General features: G+C 48.2%; 1 protein-coding gene across 1 annotated transcript; it reads left to right on the top strand.

The window, feature by feature from the left end:
• The first annotated feature begins 1,540 nt into the window (after window positions 1-1,540).
• LOC108630966 (short stature homeobox protein 2) lies at window positions 1,541-8,855 on the top strand. Its single transcript, XM_018034575.2, has 4 exons — window positions 1,541-1,695; window positions 2,648-3,019; window positions 7,416-7,649; window positions 7,873-8,855. Exons 1-4 carry the CDS (start codon window positions 1,542-1,544, stop codon window positions 8,235-8,237), a joined length of 1,125 nt encoding a protein of 374 aa, XP_017890064.1. The 5' UTR covers window position 1,541; the 3' UTR covers window positions 8,238-8,855.
• Window positions 8,856-17,694: the final 8,839 nt, after the last annotated feature.

The raw sequence follows: 17,694 nt of genomic DNA, 5'->3' as shown, positions 1-17,694 counted from the left end.
TTTCACCCTCCGCCACGCAAGCGTGTGACTTCTTATTCTCGCCCGACTCGCCTTCTCTGATTTCAAGAACCCTTCACCTGGACACCACGTCTGTCTCAGAGTCGAACCGATGATGCTCTTTTAATACACGTATCTACGTCTCTGTCTTCGTCACACATCGTTGCGTACTTTTATTTCTCATTATTCATCCTCTGTCCCTTCGAAGACCATCGGGTCTCCTCGGCTACGATTTCCCTGGTCCCTCCGTTTTGGAACTCGTCAGCCGGGCCGTCGCTATCCGTCCCAACGGGCCATGTTTGCCCGAGCAATTACGTTCCCGAACGCAGTCCCATTTAAATATTGCCGAGTTTGGTAGCGGCAAACACGAGACCAAGCCAAGCCACGCCACGCCACGTATCGCCCCGTCCTCGCAATCGGTGGACGGGTACGCGGCTAGCCTGACAAAGGCCCGTTACGCGGCCATTTCGATGTAAAACGTTGCCGGGCAAATATTAACGACGAAAACATGGAATTTTTCCTCTCATCGTTGCATCGAATACGAATCTTCGGTTTGGAATCGTTTCACGCAAGAGGTAAGAATTATTTCTTTGCGCAAGTAGACTGAATCTTCGGAGACCGGATCGAAGTTCATGGGGCTAGAACACTGTTGGGCCCCATCGTGAGAAGAGTGCTGAAATTTCTCAAAGTCCCACGTACGAAATTGTTCATGCTCACGACGCTTTTACTCGCTGAAGGGAGGACAGGTGAATGAAACGTTGTTTTTCTTCGCGACATAGAGCATTCGTCACGGGATTCACTCCCAGAGCAGGTATAAATTAAACGAAAGACGATGAAGACTCAGCATCGTTCGACGCTGACCCGTCCCCGTTCGAATCCCGAATCGAACGAGCAGTGAATCATTTCGGTCCGACGAACATGTCGCGTAAACACCGGAGATGGTCGACGATCATATCGTTCTCACCTAGCAGGGCTCCTATCCAGGTCGACGAGGAACGAGCGACGCGACGTCACCGACCCGGGTGTCGGTCGCGATGAGGTCTCGTAAACGCGGTGGCCAGTGAGCCATGTACGGTCCACCACCGAGGCAAACAGCTTGGAACGGTGCGGCGACGACGACGACAACGACGAAGAGGAGGAGGAGGAGGAGGAGGAGGACGGGGTGCGAAACGGCCGCAGGGGTTGGACGTCGAACGCGGCGGGCGATCGGTAGGTGGTAGGTAGTTTGCGCTTCGCGGGCAGAAGAGCGGGCGCAAATGCTAATGAGCCTCGGTTTACGGCCAGTGCGGAGGGGTCGAATCGAAGAGGGATGGCGGAGGGTCGACGGATCGCTGAAAGGGATGATGCTCGAGGGCGTATCAGAACCGCCTACGAACCCCTCGATTGGCCGGCGTCCGAATGGCGTCCTGTGGGACGCCTGGCGTCGCGTGGCGTCGCGACGCCAGCCAGCCAGAGCCACCTCCGCGCGACCCCCTTCGTGGTGCCGGTCCTCTCGTCCTCGGCGACGAGGTCGACGCGTCGTCGCGCGAGTCTTCTCCGCGAGGATGGAGCAGCTCGCCCAGTTCGTCTCCAAGAGCTTCGACACCGCGGCTGGCGAACACGCGGCGGCTGCCAGGAACACCGCCGAGAGGCCACCGTCCGCGAGGATCACCCTAAGCGTCGCGCACCTGCTCGGCGACCCTGCGGAGAACGATGCCAGTATGTCGACTCGCTCTCATGGAAATCTCGTCCGCTTCTATTCGTCCTTCGTTCTCATTTTTGGTGAATCGAATCGACCGAGTCGGACGTCACGTGGGTTAATCGACGGTGCGATCGGACGTGATGACAGTGGACTGGTGGACAAAGTCGGTTCGGTTCCGATCGTTTCTCGCTGGAGAACGAGCGGAGACGCGAAACATGTGCAAGTTGTTCTTTAGACCGTTCTCTGTTTTCGGCTCGTGGGATCTTCTGATACAGTGGTACCTCTCTCTGTCGACGAGTCCAGACGACGTCGAGTGGCAGCTGTAAGAGAAGATCTCACGATCGACGACTTTACGATCGAACGGCAATCGTAAGTGGAACGGTCACGCGACTGGACGACGACGGTACCACTGTACTCCCTTGAAAATTGACTTCGGTAGATTTGGAACATTCGAAATCGAATCTCGAACAAGAGTAAACCGTCACGTCGTCGCAGACGTGACGCAGATTCTTATACGAGACTTCCGTTTGATTCTTTTATAACCGCGAAGTCTAGGCCGACGCCTGTCTCAGTGCTCGTCGCTTCATTCGATGAATCGGTAATCTGTTGATTCTCATGCACGGTTCACCTCGCACTATTCGTTTCTAAGGATATCGAGTACGTTCGATGAATCTCCAATAGTAGAATTTCACATTTGTACGTATTTCCCGTCTCCGGAAATTTGTCGTGTCGAGCGAACTCACGACCTGTTCCATTTCTATACGCACGTCGACGTCTGACCATGATCAGTTTATACCACTTGACGTTCACCAGTCAAATGTTCTCAGCCTGTCTCCCAAAATTCCGCGTCGCGTTATTTCGTCTAGTCTCGAGATGAGATCTCTCGATTTCAAACGCTTCCTGCTTTCTTCGTTTTAATTGACGCGACAGTACGTGAAACGGTTAATGATTCCTGGGCTGGTTCTCCAGATGCGAGTACTCGGGAGCCCGGCCAGGAGCCGGCGAGCGATCAGACCAACACCGTGGACGAGCCACCGTCGCCGGAAGCTCGTCTCCAACCGGAGGATCTGTCCGTGACGACGAAGAGCAAGGAGGTGAAGGACGTGGCCAACACCGCAGACGGTCTTCCACCGCTGAAGACACCGGAATTGAAGCTGTCCGTGAGAAAACTCCTCGGATGCAGTCCTTCGCCACCGCCGATCTCCAGAGAACGATCGGCCAGTCCGGACAATTACGTCGAATCGAAGAATCCAAGCTCCGGCGAAGGGAAAGCTTCGGATTTGAAGGTCCAATCGCATGTGTCGAGGTCTTTGATGCACGGACAGGAGGAAGGTGCCAAAGGTAGGGGACAGACTTTGGTGCCTGATTTTATTTTCCTCGCGAATTCCTCGTTTCCCTTATAAGAGAATACGGACGTTGCGGAGGTACGTAACTGATTCGGACGGTGGTAAGAAGGTCAGGAACCTCGGACGAAATTCCGTGGCTGGACACGTATCGTCGGAGGGTTCGATCTTCGTTTATAATTCAGCACGTCGTCCAATAAAGCTCAGAAGTGATTGGGAATAGCTGACCGTTCACAACGTAACGATCACCGACCTCCAATTTTACCCACATGCCAAGTCGACTTCAATAACAACCTCTTCCGACGTCCACTTCCACTTTCCTCCTTCTCCACCCTTCTACGTCTTCTTCCTTCTCCGCGTCAAAAGACGACGTCGTTTCGTTGTTAAATACGAATCAATTTTCTTCAACGTCGCGAGATACACAGCGTCATTTCTCAGAGTATATTCAATTCTTGATTCATGCATGAACATCTCATCCCAAATTTTGAACACGCCGTCACTGGCATTTAGACCAGTCGCTTCACAGATCAGACTTGCATTTAAGTGGTCACCTCGTGCGCTCTTGAAATTGCGTCGGTAAATGATTAGAACGGTTGCTCTGCATTTTATTTTACGCGTTACCACGTATCGATGACAACGAATACGAAGAAGACCCTGTTGAAAAAGCATCAGTTCGGGGGCCAAGATTTATTTAACGCGAAACGATGGGCGACAGCGGCCGCGGCGGGTAACGACGCGAGAGGGATGGCTCGGTGCTCGGGGGGTGGACAAAAAATGCAATCGACAGATCGGACGTTACGTACGCGCGGTTTAAATTGGATCGAAAGCCGGTGCACGGCCGACGGCGCGGGCGAATGAAAATCGCGTTTTAAAAAAGCGACACGTTCAAGCAACGCCAGCGTCGGTTCCTCGCTGCGATAACTCGGCGTCTATTGCGGCCAGAGCTCGCATGAATTTATGGTTTAATATGCGGCCCGCCGCGTTAGTCGTGTACGCCCCCTAACACGCGCCGGAGGGTGGCCCATCTCCCCCCTCGCTCCACCGTTGCTCTTTTCCTCCGCGCCTCCACCTCTCCCAGGCCCATAACTTTTCCCGATTAAGCGCAAATCAAAAAGCAATCTGCTCGGCCGGCAGCCATCGGACGCGCCCAAGTGAAATCATAAATAACTGCGGGTTGAAGACGACCGAAGAAAACTCGCTCGACTCTTTGCCCGCGAGAAAAACCGGGAAAACTCCTCTCCAGTTCTCGTTCGAACGCGCGATTTCCGAAGCTCAGAACTCTTGCAAGTCTCGATGAGTCCTGAGAGGGTACGAAGGAGTCGATCACTCCGACGTTCGATTTCGCGCGGCGTGTGACGTCTATGACGTACGAACGGAGGCGATATTTTTCGAGTCACGGTGACGCACGACGTAACAGATATCGTCGAGAGAAAGAGCTCGGCGCCGCAGTAGATCACCACACGATTCCTAAACCACTTTGCCACGTCGCGGCACTCCCCGTTTCCACCCCAAATGGTCAGCGTTTTCCACTTGACCCCCGGTCAAAGGAGAGCTCCTCCAAACGTTCACGATCCCCGGGTCCGTAAGTTTTTGAGGCATTACCGCGCCGGCCAGAACGTTCCTGGAATTTTTCCGGATATTTACCCGTCGCTACCCTTCGAGCCGGACCGGCAGTGAATCTTCTTTGAGCTCTCCTCGATGCCAGAGGAATGTAAACAACGTTTTAGCCGATGATCTCTTGCCCGCCTTCTATAAACGATTTTTATTTAAACGCGTTGATTTCATTTTTTTTTTTTATAGCAAGAACTGTCTACGAAAAACGAACGTTTGACGTTTCGAGCCGCTGAGATGTGCGGCAGGAACGAGACGAACCGTCAAGGGGGTTAAACAGGGTTGACCGGACTCGCTTTTATACGCCTAATGGCTGGCAATATCTCGGGTCGGTTCGCCGGAGGGGTGGAAAAGTCGAGGGACCCGGGGAATCGCGATCGGTGCGCGAAGTGGTCGGCGGGGGGTTCGACCGGATCGGGCCAAGAGGGCAGCGCTCTTAGTAATCGAATTAGCGACCCCTCGTGTCCGAGTGTGATTGCTTCGGGTTTTCCAGGAGGGTCTCGCTACCAGCTACCCTTCGCTCTCTTCCTCTTTCTCTCGCTCCTCTGTTTTCATCCTTCCGATTTCCAGTGATACTTTTGCTGGTCGAGCGACCAGTTCGCACCTACGATTCACTTGTTACTGTTCCCGGATGGGATAGAACACGGTACACAGAGGATTTTTGGAGGTCTCACAATTTCACGCGGTACTTCGGATCAGAAAATATGGCAGATCTTCCACTCGTTGGCTCGTTTCTCCGGTACTACCGTCCACAGCTAATCACGATTGCGATCTCGTCCGGATCTCCATTGATAAATAAGCTACGATTCCATTCACACTTGTGGCCTGCCTCAAGTCTTACGATCTCTGGAATACGTTGGAAACGAGCCGAGCAACGAAACGCATGCTACGACCAATGAAGCCCGCGACGTGGGATCGGATAGTGAGAATCGTTGAAACGATTGACGACAACGAGGCTCGAAATCTGTTCAACGACCGGTAGGTAGGGGAAACGCGTATGACGAAGGGACGAGAAAACCGCGACGAGTTATTTTGCTAGGAGGCAAAGGGTAGAAGGGGGGCTCTGTTCAAACCGCTGTACATATGGATGCGGGATCCGCTCTGCCGATTGGATTACGTAGCTATGCGCGCTAATTGATTAAAGCGCGATACTGCATCGTCGCGTCGTCATACCGCGAGCGTCCTTGTAATTCCTCCTCGTTTTAATCGCCGCGGCGGACCGTCCCACTTTTTTTCATCGGCTTCATCATTTTTCACCCCGTCCGCTCTTCGCCGACTTCCTTTTTATTCGTGCCGTTACTCTCTCGATTCTCTCCCGTCAAACCGACGACGGAGGAAACGATGATCGCTGTGATCAATGAGAAGAAACGGAACGAGGAAACACTGGTCGACCGTCCTGATCGAATTTCGAGCGATCGAAACCGACCCCCTGTTGTCAAAGGTCCGCCGGGCAATGAAAATCTCCGCGAGACGACCCCCTGTCGCTGGTGCACGCTCAACGATCGGCGCAAACGCGCGATTCACATAAGATTCATCTTTACGGGGGTGGAAATGTCGGCGGACAGATGCAGAAAGCCGAGAGGGAGGTGATTAAGGTGGCAGCCGTCAAAAGGAAGGGTGGGCACGGCCGAGGGATGGCAAAGCTAAACAGTCGGGTGGCGGGGTCTTAGGTAACTAACGACCCCGTATAAGACTGCGTAGCTCACCACTTTGCTAAATTATATAAATCACGTCCCCTTCGTCAAGGGCTCTTACGCGAGGCGTTTAATCCGCCGGTCCCTACCCCGCCCACGATCCGAACCGTCTTGCCTCCGCTGCTCCTCAGTTTACCCCGAAGTTATCTCAACACCTTCGCGAGAATCGTACCTTCAGGTAGTTACTTCGCATTAAGCAGCCATTAATTAGATCGCGAGACCGTTAATTATACCCAGGGCGCCCTTCACCCCCGCGGCGATGCTTGCGGCTTCTTTGGAAGCTGCCACTTTTTAAGATCGGCTCCGGGATGACCGGACCAATTAGCGGGCGTCGACGGGAGAGGCTCGATTATTCCACAAATAAAATCCACGGTCGTGGGATTAGTGCTCGATTCTCTGACCAAGTTTCGTAGGAGTTCTTTTTCAAACCTTTAATTTACCGCAGGATTCAATTATCTTGTCGGGTCTTGACCGTCTCCTTCCTAAATTGTCCCATACGCAACATCGAAGTTAAGGTGCGTTCGAAGTAAAATTATACCTGAAACACTTATCGCTATAATTAACAGAAAATGGAGAGATATTTGTATGACGTCTGCTCGTGCAGACGATTTTTCTTATTGTAAGACACGAATTTGACGGTATGCACAATTAAACAGAAACCGTTTCGACCAATGGATTTACGAGATTCGAACGACTCGGACGTTACTACGATGATTAATTCACGAGCGTTCGGTCGCGAGAAGTTTCGCGATTAATCGCCACGATTCGTTTACAGGTCATTTCTTCCAGCCTGACCGTCATCAACATAAATCTCATCCCTTTACGAGGATCTTATTCAAATTACGCGACGAGAAGAACTTGCGATTAGTCGACATCAGAGGCGCGTCTCTTTAGTATCCAGCCGTGTTTCCGTCGGGAACGTGGGAGAAATTGAACTCTCTCTTCGAATCTAGTTTCACTCGTTCTTCAATCGTAACGATAAAACACATAATCTGTGTGAATGATCTCCGTCGAGAATTTCATATTCGAGCCGCGTTTCGGACGTGATCGAGGATCTAAGAGAGGAAAGACATTTTGCAATTTTTCCAGGATCGAACTGTCGCAGTAACGGGAACGGGAACGGGAAACAGAGAAGATCTCGTACGAACTTCACCCTGGAACAGCTGGCTGAACTGGAGAGGTTGTTCGACGAGACTCACTATCCCGACGCTTTCATGAGGGAGGAACTCAGCCAGAGACTCGGCCTCAGCGAAGCGAGGGTTCAAGTCTGGTTCCAGAATCGACGTGCCAAGTGTCGCAAACACGAGAGTCAACTCCACAAAGGTAAAATCTAGATGCTTGCCTCGTTTCGGCTTTTAGAATCACCCCTTACAATTTTCCCCAACCAGTGGCCGCGCACCTCGTACAGTTAAGTGTCCCCGTCACCCTGGCAGCCGTCTCTCCGACGGCCGTCGAGCACTGTACCTGAGCTCGCCTTCGCTGCCCCATCCCTGGATTTTAATCTTCTCTGCGAGAAATTGCTACGATTAAAAAAGCGAAATTGCAGGTGTCACAGGTGGAATGGTTCTGGCGCCCCGGAGCCCGCCGACCAGTCTGGAACCCTGCCGAGTGGCACCGTATCTTCCAGCGTTGAGGTTGCACCCCCCGATACAGGGCGCAGGTGGGAACATGACCGCGGCCAGTTCTGCGTTCGACCCGGCGGTCCTCCATTACGCGGCAGCCGGTGGCCTCTTCTGTCTGCCGCCGCCACCGCCTCCACCGCCGACCTCCAGTCACCCTCACTCTCATCCCCTGAGCCTGGCAGCCTCCCTGGCAGCGGCCGCGGCTCGCTCCAAGAACAGCAGCATCGCAGACCTCAGGCTGAAAGCCAGACGACACCAGGAAGCCCTGGGTCTGGACAGGCCCGCGTAAAACCAGAGACTTCGATTAGCCGAGTTCACCCGGCGCGATTCCGCCGCGCGGCGGTGGTGAGTATTCACACACGTTCGGAAATTCCTCTTCTTTAAACTTACGTTGGTGCTTTTGGTCGAGGAACAAGGATCATTTTTGTGTAGTGCAGTGATCGGTGCAAACGAACGGGTTCTCGAAATTCTTAGAATCTGCTTTGAAAGTGAAATTCGGACGGCGAATGGACTCACCGTTTCGTTGTAATTAGTTTGCGACAGCAGCAAATTGGCTTCTGAGTTCTTCAGTGTTGTAAACGTTCTCGAAGAAGGCGGAGTTACGTTTTTAATTGAAGGTACCGTTTACCCAGGAGTTACGTTGAGGAGTATAGTTCGAGAAGTACAAACGGGGACTCGATGTGTATAAAGTGGACGATTCGAGGGAGATGCGCGTGTATTATACGATTATAATATAAAATATTATACATAAATATAAATAGTCGAGGGTCAGTAGCAGCTGGGCTAGGGTGCAAGAACAAACGATTAGAGGTTCCGATTACATCGAAGAGAACGAATTCGGTGGTTCTTAGGCTGCTCTTGGATACATGATTGTCAACTCTGTATACTATTAGCTTTAAAATATATAAACTTGAACCTTCGATCGATCGTAAATCATTTATTACTCATTATCCTGATTGTCAGATAAGCACAGACAGTTGCCAGTTATTTTCTCGTTTATGAGATCGGTTATTTCTTCGTTAAGGATGTATATGCTATATGTATACTTAAACAATGCTAGCATGTTGAATTTGTTATTATAGATTCCTATTACTATTAAGAAGCTCAAAATTATAGTGATTTCAAATTTTTCATAGGTAGTAGTATCATCTACAACCTTTACTTGAAGCATTCTTCGATATTTTGACAAAAAAAAATTTTTCAATTTTTCCGAGATTTTTCCAAGGGGTACCCCTTCAGATTTTGCGAAATTTTCGTTTTTTGCCAATAACTTCCAAACGGATGGACTTAGGGGGGCGTATTTAGGCTCATTTTGTAGAGGACGACGAGATCTACAATTTCCATGTAAAAATTCTTCGCTAGCGTCAATAGTTTACGAGTAATTTGCAAAAAACCGTTTTTTTGTTTTTCGTCCATAACTCGTAAACTATTAATGTTAGCGAAAAGTTTTTATATGGAAATTGTAGATCTCGTCGTCCTCTACAAGAAAGGTCCTATGCAATTTTCCCGTATCTCCAAGGGTTTAAGAGTTATTAAGGAAAAACGAAATTTTTTGTCAAAAGTTCGTCGTTTCGACGGTGGAATGGTCGGATTTTGTCAACATCAATAAAATGCCAAATAATCATACTTAACTCATTAAATATCGAAAATAGAAGAAAAGTACACTATTCTTAATGATAGGAAATGCGTTTTTCTAAGGTACACAAATTTTTCGGATTGACTGTATAGCCAATACATCCTTAAGTTGATTTCGTGTAAAAAGGACCCCATTCTGTTCAACTGTGAGAGGTACTACATCTTCGCAGTCATCAATATTCGGAGTTTGAACATCCCGTTGGACGTTATCTTTCAGTTTAGAAACCGTTACGTATTATTAACGATACACTTGATCGTACGAACGTATCTGTACGGAACTTACAAACTCTCGGATGCTCTTCGGAGTGCTCCCACGAGCAAGCCTCGAAACGGGCAACGACAAATCGCGCGTCCTGGCACCGGCGTCCAAGACATAATTCTTGGGGATGATTCATGGGTGGCCGGGGAAGCAAGACTTTCGGTAGCCGCGGTGCCGAAGCGCCCCCGGGACTCGGAACGCTGGCCAGCAACGGTATCGTCGCCGGGGCCGAGCAATAATGCAATAACGCGTCGGTACGCGGATAAATCAACCCCGTCGAATTACCAGCGCTCTCACCCGGTCACGCTCGCCTCCTCGCGCTCCTTCTTTCGGGCAATTTTTTTCACAGACGATAAGTACTCGGAATCGTCTTGAAATTCATGCGCGAAATTCGCTCCGTCAGATCTTCCGGTCGTACCGATCAAATCGCTTGGAAACCCGAAGAGATCGCCTCGTTCCGCGGACGGTTTTAACGAATTTTAATTGTTGTGTTTCGTAGCTTGCGTGTTTTGCAGGCAAATCAAGCAGGCGAATCAGTCCGAAACGTGAACGTCGCGTAATCGCATTAGCCGGGATTCATTCTGGACGGTCCCGAGGGCGTCGTTATTGTTCTATCCGTGTGTGTATCCATTCGTACCGTTCCGTTCGCTCGACAGTGGCATCTGATTAAAAAATAAAAATCTCGCGTCGGCCCGCGTCCCTTAGACGATGACTGAAAGGCAAACAGAAAACTATCCGAACAGTGGCGTAAATATTGTTTATTCTCAAAAGCGGACGTACACAGATGTCAGACGTTCATCTCGATATTTGTCACATCTCTCGCGATTTATACCGCCTAGAGGAGAAGCGCGATGTTCAACGTTGAACCGAAAATGTCGTCGATTTAACTGATACATCGCCGCTTAACGCAGATTCCCAGGGGGCAGCCCCCTGTCCGCGGATGAAATAAACTCCAGATGAATTCCAAGGGTGAACGAAAAAAAAGTACAGCAGGCAAGGCTGCTACTTCCATCGCTTATTTTAATCCGAGTTTAAAGAAGTTCTTCTTTCCTGCCGCTCGTAAATTGGCCGTCGTTCGTCTGCCGCTTAGGGGTAGCCTAGAGGGGCGAGAATCTCTCCGAATGGCGAGAAAACCCCTAAGAACAGAATATGCGATTCGCGCTGAGACGTCCCCTCAATACGATCTTGATCGATCTACTCGTTAACGATGTCGATGTTCGAGTCTGATTACGGTGGCTCAGGATAAAATAGCAGCTTAGAACCGCTGGGTGCTGTTACCGCGATCGCTCGAAAACCTATTGTACGGTTACGCGGGGACACACTCACTTTGATTAGTATAGAACGCTGCTCGCCATAACGGCTACGACGTAATCTCATTTATATAACGCGACGGGAACACCGTTTAAGGACGATCAGTGACGGTCAGCGAAGAAGTACTACGCTCGATCTGAGAATTATTCCGTGGACCAACGAGGCTCGAAGGAGCGGTGTAACTCCGATTTAATAGCCCGCGAACAGCAGCGACGATCATCGATCACGAGGCCAGCCCTTAGGCGAGGAGTCAACGAATCGAGAGCATGAAATAATCACGCGGGGAACGAGAATGGACGGACCATGGTTTTGCGGTACGTGATTACGAGTCTGATCACAATTAATGTTCCGTCCTCGGCGTCGTCGTAACGATCCGTAACGTCGACCGAGACGATAATTACGATTTTTTCAAGCGTCAGTTTCCTTGCGAAATCGAAATTTCATCGGGCTCGTTTTACGGACAAGCGTATAAAGCGCATTAATTAGTCGAAAGATTCGTCGAGCCGGAGCAATAATAATTCGCAATTGGACATCGGATAATCTGGGCATATCCAGACGAGAACAATTATCGACGAGGATGCCGACCTCCCTGGAAAATCGACTGTTTACCGGATTTCGACGAGCGACGTGCGCCGGTACGTGCAGGATAATCAATCGGTTAACCGACAAGCCATGAACGCGTAATGAGCAACAATTCAGTTACTCGGGCTCGAATAAATTATTCAAATTATACATCGTCGATTAACTCAATCGCCGTGATTCTATTTCATTTCGTCCGGGAAAGAACGGCCGGTCCCGCAACGCTGTGACCGGGCAAATATTACCCGCGAACAACGAACGGTGAAACGCGATTATCCTTTTGCTTTATTCGCGGTGCGTAATCGGGTCGACGTCCAGGGATCGATCGTCGATCTTCTTCAGCTTCCCTATGGACGAACGCGTCGTCTCGCGTCAAGAAGAAGACGCGAGGAGAATCGCTCGCCTAGTTTCTCTTACTCCCGGTGTTGTGAATCGAGCCGAGAAGGAGACAGGAAGAGGAGAATCGCTCGCGTGGATGAATCGGAACGGCACGCGATATCGCGATCTACCGTGAGGTGAACTTGTGACCGTGAGCGTGATGCATTAAATAATAACACCAGTGATTGCGAGGAACTCGCCCTCCCGTGGTTCGCAACGAGGAGCCCAGCCAACGGATGCTGGAGAGGCAGGTTGCCGGGGATGCGAATGGACCGAGGGGTGGAAGGGGCAAGACGTTGCCTCTGCACCCCCGCCAGATATATCATCGCCTGGCAGTTATGTGTGTCATGAATTTTGGATTATCCTCGGATTAGATTAAGGGGCGGGGGGTGGAAGGTGCAGCATCCGACCAGCCCCTTGGTCCGTTGCTAGTCAGTGCCGTAGCCGGGGTAGCGGTGTGCTCGCGTGAATTATTTTCCGGTCCTCCGACGCCCCCGCTTCCGCGGCCTCTCGACGATTGATCTCTCGCCGAATTTCCTGCTTCTGCTTTATTCACGCTGTTCTTTCGTTACTTATCTCTGTACCGTGACTCGTTTCCAAACCGTATTCCTCGACCTCAAACGAAACAATATGAAAAGTAGAATTGGATCTGGACCGGTGCAGAATTCGTTGGAAAATTTAGCCGCATAGAACCAAGTAACAACGGGATCTTGTTGTGTGTCCAATATGAGAGCGATTGGAAGGAGCGAGGGAGAAGAGGGTAAAGTGGAAGAAACGAGGATCTAAATGGTGTTTCTCGGAGCGGCAGGGGTAGATCCGATGCTGAATCAATTCGCGTAATAGTCTCTAGGGGTGGGCGGGCGACGGTACGGTGAGGCAGGGGTTAAATCGACTGCAACTACCCCTCCGCGAGTCCCTTCTCCATCGTTCGCAGGCGCGCGCGGATGCCCGCTCGGATACGGGCCATTACCACACCTGTCCCTCAAGTTTCTACCGCCCCGAATAGAAGGAGAGATCGGCTTCGGGAACGAGCCAGTCTTCTAATGAAGAGAAGCAATCACTTAAGCCCGGCCCGTTACACCGATCGGACGTGGGCTACGCGTTTTATTCCTCGCTACAACCGAGCTTTTACGCCCCACTGACGGGAACGTTTATGGACCGTTTTATGGACCCGGAATAGGACCTACCGTCCTGGCGTCCGTCGTAAGACTCGACGGTTACAAAAGAATACGTTTTCATTGTTTTCTAACGAGCTTTCGACCAGTGATTAAATTCGAAACATAATGACGCATCTCCGACAAACGCAGCGTTCCACGAGATCTTCGGGAATCTTTATCGAGACTTAGCTTCGCAGATGATAGGAATTCGACGAATTTCTAAAACGAACCGATGAAAGGATTTTATTAAAACGTCTTACCGTACTCGACGCGCTCTCGTGACAAATAAAATAGGACGTAACGTATCGGCGAAACGTCACCTTTTACATGCGGACTACATCGGTCTGACAAATATTGTTAAAAAGATGTAGAAAATAAAATGGATTAATAAATTCGGTAGAGAAGAACTGGAGAAAGGGACACTCGCAGAGGTGGATATTCTTTATGCTATTACTCCTCAAAATTTATTTCCAACAGCGTAATCACGTAGCACAGAGAGAGCCAAGAGAAAGTAATCGGACAATGGTCGATTGTGCGTGTGCGTAGATACAAATAGAGCCTGTGTATCGGTCGAAAGAAATAGCGATGCCTTGGCTGGACTATGAAGTTGTTCTTTGAGATCCGACTCCAGTGCAGTTTCTCTCAGCGTGGAGGAATCGTAAAACGCAGAGGTAAGTTGAAGAAAGTGAGCTCCTCTCGAGTCGATCTCGTGAGAAAAGAACGACGAGTACTGCGTCCTGGAGAGAGGCAGAAACAAAAATAGAAATCGCGAGTGTCGATCTCTTAAAGACATCTTCCGATCGGCTTTCGCATGCTGACGTGACGCTTCATCTTTCTCTATGATCCGTGTTTTTCTTTTTTTTTTTCTCAATTTCTCCTTGATCATACAATAGAAAGCTGACTTTTGATCGTGAACCTCAAGGATCGCAATTCCTGCCGAATGACGGTCGATCGCAGACCGTAACGACGTTCATTTAATAATTAAGAACGTTTCACGTAGTAAAGCGTGAAACGGCGCAGAGCGTAAAACGAGGCTTTACCGATCACAATGAGACGATCGTCGGAAGCCGTGTACAATAACGAACGAGACGATAGTCTGTCGTCTCGCTTCCATCGAAATTCTATCCGTTCATTCCTTTTTCTTTGATCGTTTTTCTAGCGCGGCGATTATTAATTTTGTTTAAACGCTGTGTTTGCGTGCGACTCGAAATTCGCGACTCGAGGAAACGAATCGTTGGATGCTTCGCTTTCGACGTAGCGGTAAAAGACTTGTCAGCACTCTTCGTTGCACCTTGACAAATGCGTGTAAGAAACCAGGGTCGCAGATTCGACCGATTAATGATTAAATTCCACTAAATCTCAGTCGACGAGTATTGTTTAATCGAGATCAACTGCCAATCGATGTTAAATCGAAGATTCGATCTGCGAGCCTGTGAGAAAGAAAGAAAAAGGACGTAGGGCAGTCTCGCTATGTTCGATAAATTGTACTTAATTACAAGAATTTCATGCGAAATAAACTCGCATGCAACGCCGAGTTCTAATCTCGAATTTCCTATCGGATTTGTCTGTGTCTGTGTGTGTGTGTATATATATATAGTTATTTATGTATATATATATTTATATACTATATGTATTATGTATATGCTTAAGTACTAGGCAGTCAAGGTATGCAACAATAAAAAGAACACCGTTTTACCATTTTTTTTTCTTGTTTTTCTTTCTCTATACCGAAGCGTGAACACTGGACAGAGGAATTCGCTGGCGCTTGCGAGAGACGCGAGAGAACAGTGAGGAAACGAGCTCGATGACATCCCGAGCCGTTCCTCCTCGTTGTTGCTGTTGTCATTTTCAGAGGGGGATGGGATTAAAAAGCTTTCGTGCCGCAAGGATAGGATAATCAGGTACTAGGAACAGCCCCACAAAGTTCCGATCCTTTGGGCAAAAGAAAGAATTCTGTGTCATTTCCCCTTTCCAATTTTGCCACGCGATTCGATCGAGATTCGCACATCGTTCCTCGATCCGAGCGGGGAAATGTTATACGCACAAACGACAGACACACACACACATACGAATCTTTATAATTTCGGACCTCACGCCTTATACCAATGACAATAATCGTAGGTGACCATGCAGGAATTCACGCTGGAACATGATTTGAAAGACGAAACGAACGATTTTGTGCCGAGTATATGACACGGTTGAAAATAATCGTTGGATGAAGAGAGGCTCTTGGCGATGATAACAATTTATGATGGACCGATCGTTTTTTAAATGTCCCAAAGGATAGGAACTCCCTCCGTACACTGCCCGCACGAAACGTTACGTTATTGAATATAATACACACCGTATAATAATTACAATAATATGATATTAATTAAGAAATATTATGTTAATAGTTATTTAACCACGTGTATGGCTCAGTCTATTACGCTAGTCTCATGCAACAACAACAATAAAGATACAACAATATATTTACTTGTGTTCGTCTCGTTTAATTACTTGTTCATTTTTACTCCTCCCTTTCTATATTCAGTTGTCCGCCCCGCAGTCATTCCTTAATTTATACATTCTCCCAAGCATTCTCCCTTTCTCTCCCTCCCTCACTCTCCTCCTTTTGGAATTAGAAAAAACTTGGAAATTTATCAAATATCAATCGACTCCCACCATCATCGTACAGTATTATTTCCTCTTTATAATATAATTATGTATAAATAGACAAATCTTTAATTTGCTCATTTCGTTTTTTCATTCACTTGTCATACTTTAATATAAATGTACCTCCTCCTCGTCTTGACTAAGAGACTCGAGTAAGTAATAATAAATGTTGGCGAGCCACGCGAAATCTCGGCGGAAGTCTTTCTTTTGCTTCAAGCAGAAGAAATTGTTTCGTATATTGTATTTACACAAGAAGGTACGGCGTATCAAACATTCTATCATCGAAATTCCATTCGGTTGCAGTGTAAAATTGAATTGGGACAACCTGAGAGAGAGAGAGAGAGAGAGAAAAACAGATAGGTCTATTATAAATATATGTCTCGTGTGTACGTGAGTGGAAACGTTCTGAAAACCATTCTGGCTCTAGCTTAGGAACTATTTAAAAAATACACGCACGTCGTGTACAGACTTGTGTTTCGTACGTGTACGTGTCATGTGTAATCTGCGCGTACTCTGTGCATAGTAGCTATCAAGTCGAATGTGCTGTTTGAACACTAGTCAATTCTGCGACAGGGACAACTGGCCAAGTTAGAAAATGATGTCAGCGCTGACGCGACGTTCGTATTATTTACAATACAATAAAAAGCAAATAATAGTAGAGCGTAATGAATGAAATGTTTTCCTTGCTCAAGTGTTGCTGTGAAATTTACTCGTGGGGAGAATTTAATAGACTTCAGTCGAGAGATCGCGGTTGGCTCGAGATCTTTACTCGTGTTTCTCCCTTCCTGTTCACTTCTTCCAAGTCCTTAAGTAATTATAAAAAATAGTAATATCACAAACATGGCGCAGGCAGAGCAAGGAAGGGACCAAAAATTGGGATGAAGAGTAATGACAATCCGAAGGTCGCCGATTGACGGATCGAGTCGAAGGAGCGGCCACGAATGCAAACATGTGTATACGATAAATTATTCTGTTCTCTGCGCAACATACGGTTCTCCCTGGTCCTTATTCTCATCGGTTTCTCTTGCAATTTTCGCTTCCCGTTCGAAACAACGAGGACGGAAACCGCACGGTTCGTTCCTCGTGATTACGGCACGATGTTTCTTGCGATCATTCTCCTATGCCTTTTTTCGTTCGATCGAAATAGAAGTAGGACGATAAAATAATCTCTTCTTTCGCTGGCGTTTAATCTACGGTGACGTTAAAAATATATTCTCATCGTCGTATTGTACTCGTCACGCGCGTTGCTGTGACCGTACGTACATACAACGGATTATACAATTTTTGATCTAGTGAGTTCACTTGAAGAGTGCTTGAAAATTCGACTGAGAACGACGGCCTCGCTCGTTTTACGAGTCGCGCAAACAGAATCGGTACTTTACTAATCTCTCCACTCTAAATAATCTCGCCTGCGCTAGTTCATCCTGCCAGTTCTTTCATATTTTTCTCTTTTTTTTTGCTTTCTTTTTATTAATAAACTTGAAAGTTTGATTGACAACAGTGACTCAACGACGGTCAGCTTATATTAATTTCTTTATCATCTCCGCTTGAGCTTTTCGTTCCTTTACTCGTTATTTTCTGCACGTTATCATTAACGAATAAAGAGAGAAAATAAGAATTACAGTTTACACTTGTAATCGTAGAAGGTCTGGAAAACGATACTGACGATTGATTTTCATTTGTCACAGATTTCACGATTCTCGATAATATGTTGTTGTTTATTTGCTGTCGTCTTTGTTTTCGTTCCTCATCGTCCTAAACGCGTTTTCATA

This window comes from Ceratina calcarata, unplaced genomic scaffold, assembly GCF_001652005.2.
Source record: "Ceratina calcarata isolate Rehan_Ccalc_2016 unplaced genomic scaffold, ASM165200v1 scaffold8, whole genome shotgun sequence".
In the NCBI taxonomy this organism is placed as follows: domain Eukaryota; kingdom Metazoa; phylum Arthropoda; class Insecta; order Hymenoptera; family Apidae; genus Ceratina; species Ceratina calcarata.
This window is presented reverse-complemented; position numbering and strand designations above follow the sequence as displayed.